This window comes from Sinocyclocheilus grahami, unplaced genomic scaffold, assembly GCF_001515645.1.
Source record: "Sinocyclocheilus grahami isolate Dianchi unplaced genomic scaffold, SAMN03320097.WGS_v1.1 scaffold1099.1, whole genome shotgun sequence".
In the NCBI taxonomy this organism is placed as follows: Eukaryota; Metazoa; Chordata; class Actinopteri; order Cypriniformes; family Cyprinidae; genus Sinocyclocheilus; species Sinocyclocheilus grahami.
In genome coordinates this window covers 21,782-30,507 of record NW_015506278.1, presented here as the reverse complement: position 1 = coordinate 30,507, position 8,726 = coordinate 21,782, and the positions used below count along the sequence as shown (strand labels likewise).

Below are 8,726 nucleotides of genomic sequence, written 5' to 3'. Positions count from 1 at the left end.
TTCGGCACGCTGCATTGAGCAGCCGCGTTCAGTTTTTAATTGTAGTGTCTGATCTTTTACTGAACTAAATTTTATTTCTATAAAAAATCTAAATGACGGTGGGGGTCGGTGACGTGGTGGGCAAGTGACATAACCGGTGTTGCGGCTTAACACCGGTATCACCGTCAGCACCGTCTATCGCGGCAAGCCTACTTTGCGCATGCGCCGCTCAGAAGTGACGAACACGGAAGCGCAGGGGAGAGATCAAAACAAAACAAAACAACGGTCACTAATTAGAAGTACAAAACGAGGATTTGTAAAGAAGAATGTCGGAGGATTTCGATATAAGCCTATAGGAGACGTCCTTTGCTAAAGTAAGGAAACTTTGCTTCCTTTGCTCCTGTTAACAAACGTTGGTTTTCACGAGACTCATCACCACCTCATATGTCATCTGCCCGGAGCTGCTTCCGTGTACATCTGTTGGCGCAAGCTACATTAAAGTGATTATTACGTTTTGAATATGGATATTTTTCTTACAAAAACACATTGATTTGCTACAGGATGCCTTTGTCAGCAAAAACAATTATATGTATAAAATAAATAACAATGAATAATAATAATATAATAAATAATAATAATAACAAATAAATCAATACAATTGTGAATTTAATTCCATCCAATATAATTATTTCCTTTTCATTTAGTGAAAAACTATGTAGAAAAAAATAGTTTTTTTTTTAAATAGTCTTGATCATTTTGAACTATTTAAAAATAGTATTTTACTTCTTGCTTTAAACAGTTTGAATCTACTTACTGTTTGGTTGAAATTATGTTTCAAAAGGCTGAAATAATATCAGGATTATACAAGCTCTAGCACTCAGCAATGCATTTTTCAGTGTGTTTCTCTGGTCATTATTTGAGAAGCTTTGGACATCTTGCTTTCAGCTGCTGTGCTGAAAGCACCAGACAGCAAATCAGAGCCGCTGGGCTTCAGCTGAAGCCTGACCTTAAAAGACCTTCCAGATACACCTATTCTCTCTGAGTCTCCTCAAAAAGAGAGATGCTCTGTTTTGTAGTTGATCCGTGATGTTGTCTGACAGGCCTCTGAGACTGCGATGAACCACAGAGCACAGGAAACACCAGATCCTGTAACTTCAAACTGCATCTTCCATTAAACTGAGACCAGACCTTTCACGAGCGCTTCTTCATAATCAACGGCTGAGAGAAAGAAAGAAACTGTTGGGATAACGAAGGCTTTTGAGCACAGTTAGACCTTTGTTAAGCAGTGGAAAAATAATCAATTGAGGCATAATGAAATGAAAGGACAGTTTTTGCTGTTTGGTGTCCTGGTAATTTAACACACTGCAATTTGGAGCTTTATTCTTGATCAATAGAGAAAACAAACGAGCACGAGTTATTTACTTAATTAGAGGTCAGCGCAGTTGCCTGGAAAGAGGCTAGTTAAACATGAGTGGGGGTGGATAGAAAAAGTGAGAGAAATAAGTATTTGAGTGAAATTGATAGATTTCATTTATAGAATTCAAATAATTACTGCAGTTAGTTCAATGTCTACTAACTACACTGAACAAAATTATAAATGCAACACTTTTGTTTTTGCCCCCATTTGTCATGAGCTGAACTCAAAGATCTAAGACATTTTCTATGTACACAAAAGGCCTATTTCTCTCAAATATTGTTCACAAATCTGTCTAAATCTGTGTTAGTGAGCACTTCTCCTTTGCCGAGATAAGCCATCCACCTCACAGCTGTGGCATATCAAGATGCTGATTAGACAGCATGATTATTGCACAGGTGTGCCTTAGGCTGGCCACAATAAAAGACCACTCTAAAATGTGCAGTTTTACTGTATTGGGGGGTCCGAAAACCAGTCAGTATCTGGTGTGACCACCATTTGCCTCACGCAGTGCAACACATCTCCTTCGCATAGAGTTGATCAGGTTGTTGATTGTGGCCTGTGGAATGTTGGTCCACTCCTCTGTTGACATTTTCACACCAAAAGTTCAGTTGTAGTTGTCCTCGTTTTTGTTAGTTTTTTTTGGCACAAGGAGAAGAAACATTGATTCGTTTACAGCACAGACTCTCGTTAGTGGTGTAACCTTGACTGACTTTACGCAACAGGGGTTTTTTTGATCGTCTTTCTCACTTTGCGAGGGAAGAATCGCAGCTCACAGAGAGTGGATTATTCCACACCCACAGAAAATAAGGAATATTTTTAGTCTCCATAGAAACAACGTATGACTTGAACGTTTCCACAGATTGTGTGGTCAGTTTTGTGCGTTTCAGTTCAGTATTTTGTCAGAGAGCTGTGTGAAATCTGCCAGATGCTGTGTGTTTGTTGACATTAAGCCTGACGCGGTTATTGCATAATGTCAGAGATGACCGTAATCATGCTGCACGCCCAGTCTCATCCAAAGAAGGGAATTTAAGTGAATATAAGAAAGAATGACACTTTCTTGGTTTGACGTAGTCCACAGTGAATTTCAGATCTGGATTGAGGAGTATATTAAAAACAGTTGCAAAATAGTGTGTCTAGTGTATTCCAGCGTGTCTCTATCCAGCATCCAGAAGCTAAACTATGTGTTTTAATAATATAAAACTATAGCACAGAGTGCAACAGACTGGGTTTCTACTGAAATAAAAACACTTTTGAAATTGAAGAAATTAAGACATACCCATAAATATCAGTACTGTAATTTTCCAGTTGCATTGTAAAATAAAATTGTTATTATTACTTCTATTATTATAATATAAATAATTATTATAATTTCTATAAATTATTATTATTGTTATTACTATTACATAATAATTATTATAATTTCTATAAATTATTATTATTGTTACTATTATTATAATATAAATTATTATTATAAATTATTATTATTATTATTACTATTATAATATAAATAATTATTATAATTTCTATAAATTATTATTGTTATTATTATTATTTAATCACAGTAAAAACATTTTTAAGTTTAATTGCAAATGCAATAAGAATAACAATAATAATAAATATTTAATATAATAATAGATATTTAATATAATAATAGTAATAACAACAACAAATTGGCAAAATGTTATTATATATCAAGATGAGTATTAATAATAATAATAATAATAATAATAATGTTATTATTATTAATTATTATTATTATTATTATTATTATTATTTAGTTATCTTGATATATAATCACTTTTTTTGCCAAATTGTGCAGGCCTACAAACAAGCACAGAAAACCTGGAATTTAAGAAAAGAAAAAAGAAAAATAAAAATAATTTCTTTTATTTTAGTTTATTTTTTAAAATAAATTTTATCACAATAAATCTTATAATTTTTTTAAGTAAAATCAAAATTTTTTATCAGAAATATCGCAATCCGATTTTTTCCCAAATCGTGCAGCCTTAGGCTATGCAGTACAGTTAGTTTTCAAAGGCCACCGAACATGCTCTCCAAAGTGCCTTCATCAAAAATCAGAGTCGCTCTATTATTCTCTGAGTGAAAGGCATAATTTTGCAGTTCTCATTAGGCAACACTCAAATGTGAGCGTGTTCTGTGATCTCTAAAGACTGTGGCTTAATTGCCTCTGAAGTAAATGGCACAGTGTCATGCTTCAGCACTGATCAGATGATCATCATAACCTCTGAGGCTTTTCAGACCCGATCGGAGATCAGAGACAAACCAACAGAACGGTTTCACTGAGGAATCCCACTGCTGAAGCTACAAACGCGTTACACATACAGCAACAAGTACAGAAAACCTGGAATTTAAGAAAAGAAAAAATAATAATAATAATAATAATTTATTTTATTTTAGTTTATTTTTTTAAATAAATTTTATCACAATAAATCTTATAATTTTTTTAAGTAAAATCACAATTTTTTATCAGAAATATCGCAATCCGATTTTTTCCCAAATCGTGCAGCCTTAGGCTATGCAGTACAGTTAGTTTTCAAAGGCCACCGAACATGCTCTCCAAAGTGCCTTCATCAAAAATCAGAGTCGCTCTATTATTCTCTGAGAGAAAGGCATCATTTCATGGTTCTCATTAGGCTACACTCAAACGTGAGCGTGTTCTGTGATCTCTGAAGACTGTGGCTTAATTGCCTCTGAAGTAAATGGCTTCAGCACTGATCAGATGATCACTATAACCTCTGGGGCTTTCAGACCTGACCAGAGATCAGACACAAACCAACAGAACGAATCCCACCGCTGAAGACACAAATGCTGAACAAAACGGTGAGAAGTTGCTGATTTACAGTGATAAAAGCAACGGCGAGCTGCTGATGAGAGTACAGCAACATCAGCTACTGTATTATTCACTGCTACTGGTAAAATATTCCTTTGAATCCATGTTTAAGTAATGGGAGACTGTGGAAAGGATGATAAAGATAAAGCAGTGGAGGACAAGAACAGCGATGCTGTGGACAGGATGAGCAAAGACAGGCAACAACATGGAGAGATAAGAGAGAAAGATTGAGAGGTAAAGAAAGACAGACAGGAATAGACTGTGGCCTACTTGCCCTCATGCCGCCTAACTAGTGGACACTGGTACACAATAACACACACAGGTGACACCTATCTAGTGCAGACACGCTTCCCTCGGCCAGAAACCCACAGGGAACAACACAAACCAGATGAAACCATAAAGGCTTGAATACCTCAGGTTAACGTGAAATCAAAATCGACTGTGTTATTGTTCAAAAGTTTCAGGGTCAGATTTTTTTGTTTTTAAAGCAATGAATACTGTTATTCAGCAAGGACGCATTAAAGGGGTCATATGATGCCATTTTCTGTTTTTCCTTTCTCTTTGGAGTGTTACAAGCTCTTGGTGCATCACAGTATGGTAAGTGACGTAACATTTCCATCACACGCTTGAGGTATTCGACCAATCACAACGCACTGGATAGCTGGCCAATCACAGCACACCTCGCTTTTCAGACCGATGAGCTTTGTAAAAATCGACACGTTTCAGAAAGGCAGGGCATAGAGGAGAAACAATAATGTACAGTATGTGGAAAATAATGTGTTTTTTGAACCTTAAACCGCATAAACACATTTCATTACACCAAATACACAAAATAATGTTTTAGCAGCATCATATGACCCCTTTAAATTTATCAAAAGTGACAGTACGGACATTTGTAATTTTTAAATATAATGACAAAATAATTATATTTCAAATAAATGCTGTTTTCTGAACTTTCTATTCATTCTATAAAGAATCTTGAAGAAAAAAAAACAAAAAAAAACTTCCACAAACATATTAAGCATATCGGCAAATCAGCATTTTAGAATGATTTCTGAAGGATCATGTGACACTAAAGACTGGAGTAATGATGCTGAAAATTCAGCTTTGATCACAGGAATAAATTACATTTTAAAATATATTCAAATAAAAAAAAAGTTATTTTATATTGTAAAAAACATTTCACAATTTTACAGTTTTTACTGTATTTTTAATCAAATAAATGCAGCCTCGGTGAGCTTAAGAGACTTTTCAAAAATTCTTCAAAATATTACAGACCCCAAACTTTTGAACAATACTGTACTTTATAAATGTTCCTTATTGTGAACGATTCATCAGTGCACATTATTCCAAAGAAAAAAAAATTCATAATACTTTATCAAAATATAATAACTTGTTCTGCCTCTCAAATTTCAACCCCATGATTCATTTTGATAAGTAACGTCCACTTTTCAGCATCCAATCAATTCCTGATGGATAAAATCAAGTCCCATCCTAAATCTTTTCTTAATGAATATCCTGTTTCACACAGAAATGCGTCATATTATGAAAGCAAAATGAAAATCTCATGCATTTTTATGCCATTAAAAAACAAAAAGTCCCTACTACCTGACAGATATCACTGAAATAGGCATCCTGCAGTACAATAACAAATCATGCCCTGACAAAAACAAGAACAGAGCTGATTCTCTTCTCACATGCTCTCGCAGAAGCGCGCCAGTGTGCTCGGTTTCTCCTGGTTGCGTCGATGTCTGAACCAGCGTTGGATGGTCCTCACGTCCCAGTCCAGCTGCTTGGACAGACCCTCTAACCTCTTCTCATCGGGGTGCTGGAAGACACAGCAGACAGAAGCGTGTCACTGCAGAGATCTGCCACAGTCAGAGCACAAACAAACTGCCTCAATGTGGATTTAACAGCTTGAAAAATCCACTCGGTGCACATTTAAAACCGTTGTCTTTAAAAAGCCATCTGCACATATGAGCGTAATCATGCTGCAATGTCTGGAGTACTGGGGTTTCCACTGTGAATGAACCATTCTTTCAAGCACTTTCTTGCACTAATTTGTGATTCCCTCCTTTCTAGGCCCGTTTCATTGATTTTTCGAGCTCACTGAACTCCATTGAACTTGTCTGAATGACTCAGAATGGCATTGAAGAAAATGCAAACAGAACGAACGAAGCACGTCATTGACGAACGAGGATCTGCTGACCATCAATGACTGAACAAAAGAGGCCATACGTTCATTCAGTTCACATGCAAGTTTATTCAGTAAAACAAGGGGCGTCAGGAAAACCAAAGCACAGTTTTAACATTTATGAATCTGTGTAAATGGCTGATGATTATACACTATTAGAATGATGTCTATGGCGAGCGTAATAGTTAAATTATAATCCAAGACTCTTAAGGAAAAAAGGTACAATAGCTTTCACTGGGTCAGAATCTTTTTAAAAGGTACACCCTTATACCTAATTTACTTCTTAAAGGGTGCATGTACCTTAAAGGTATATATTAGTAACTAAAATGTACATATTATTAGAAACTAAATGGTACATATTTGTATTTTTTAAAAGGGTTCAGCTGCAGTGACAGCTTTTGAACCTTTTTTATCTAAGAGTGCAGCACTATTAAAGGACATTACTGAAAATCATCATTTATTTATTTGGTTATTGGGTTTTGTTTGTAGTTTGAACAAATAAAGGGGAAAATATGCTTTGTTGACATTTTCTGAAGAAAATGAAGAAAAATGCAATAATAATGCAGAATAACTGACTTGTTACAACTCAACAGAACAATGCTGTTAAATGAATCTGCCAATTAAACGATTCATTAACTTACAGAAAGTGTCATTTTGTAAAAGAATCATCAATAAAAGATTCAGTCAGTGGGTTGAATCATAATCCCCACTACTGGTCATGCATAAGACATAGTATATGTTTGAGATTTTATACTTGATTACTTGCATTAGTTTATAATACATGATGTAGTTCTATATAATGTAATATTGATGTTAGTTTTTCTAATCTAGTCATTTCTAATGAGTAATACATTAGTAATTAAAATTAGTTTAAAAATTACTAATAAAAATTCACTGTTAGTTCATGTTAGGTCAAGTCCATGAAATAATACTAAGAGAAACTATTTTTGATTTTAAAGGGGTCATATGATGCGATTTCAAGTTTTCCTTTCTCTTCGGAATGTTACAAGCTGTTCGTGAATAGATAAGATCCCTAAGTCTCAAACCCAAAGAGATATTCTTTATAAAAGTTAAGACTCATCCACGCCCTCCTAAAACGCCTCGTTTAAACACGCCCCCCCACATCTACGTCACTGTGTGGGAAGATTTGCATAACGCCGCCCAAATGTTCACGCAAAGAAAGAAGGTGTAACTTTATTGTTGCTGCCGCCACCGTCATGTTGTGGAGACACTGTGTGTTTCGTTGCGAAAGCGAAAATACTTTGTTTGGCCTTCCAAAAGAAGACACGACTAGAAATCAGTGGTGTAACGAATCAGCTCATGTGAAATATGAATAACTAACCATAACTAGTTATAATTAACTATTCATATTTTAGATCCGCTGTAGATATTTAGCTGACCTCTCAGGGTCAACTGTCTTGTCAATTCTAAGAAGTGGTTAAGTTGTATTTACTGTTCCAGGACAGTTCAACCCAAATATTCAGATGTGCGCAGCGCATTTTATGGAGGACTGTTTCCTGATCCTGGGAGAGTAGACTACAATGCCGGCTGTTCTGACTCACAGACTGTAAGTACGTTTTTTATATTTAAAGGATTTGCCACTGAAGATTCAAACGCGAGTTTTGAGCAGTGTAGAGTAGCACTTGTTGTTTGTCATTTCTCCGATCACAAATGCAGACATGGTTTTATGTTTACGCGGCGCTATGCAACGCAACGCATAAAAAGACAGTATAAGTTATTATAATCTGTAATTATGTCCCCACTGGATGCAACAAATGCCTCGTTTATAATGGGTTTTTTCATGTTTTTGTCTCGTTGCGCCGGGACACAGCATCACAATATGGTAAATGGGCGTAACATTTCCGTCACACGCTTGAGGTATTCGGCCAATCACAACGCACTGGATAGCTGACCAATCACAGCACACCTTGCTTTTCAGACCGATTAGCTTTGTAAAAATCGACACGTTTCAGAAAGGCGGGGCATAGAGGAGAAACAATAATGTACAGTATGTGGAAAATAATGTGTTTTTTGAACCTTAAACCGCATAAACACATTTCATTACACCAAATACACAAAATAATGCTCTTTTTAGCAGCATCATATGACCCCTTTAATATTGTATTAGTAAATGTTGAAATTAACATCAACCAAGTTTAATAAATGCTTTAGAAGGTCAAGATTCAAGATTTTCATGTCACATACACTGTTCTATACAGAAAATAACCTGCAGTGAAATAAAAATAAACTCTTTTTCATTATATATATATATATATATATATATA

General features: G+C 35.3%; 1 protein-coding gene across 1 annotated transcript in view; it reads right to left on the bottom strand.

The window, feature by feature from the left end:
- Window positions 1–8,726, bottom strand: part of LOC107566751 (ceramide synthase 6-like) — a 51,258-nt gene that overhangs the window by 27,914 nt on the left and 14,618 nt on the right. Inside the window, exon 3 of the mRNA XM_016252281.1 lies at window positions 5,945–6,075. Coding sequence (XP_016107767.1) covers window positions 5,945–6,075 — 131 coding nt within the window. The remainder of the gene's footprint in view (window positions 1–5,944; window positions 6,076–8,726) is intronic.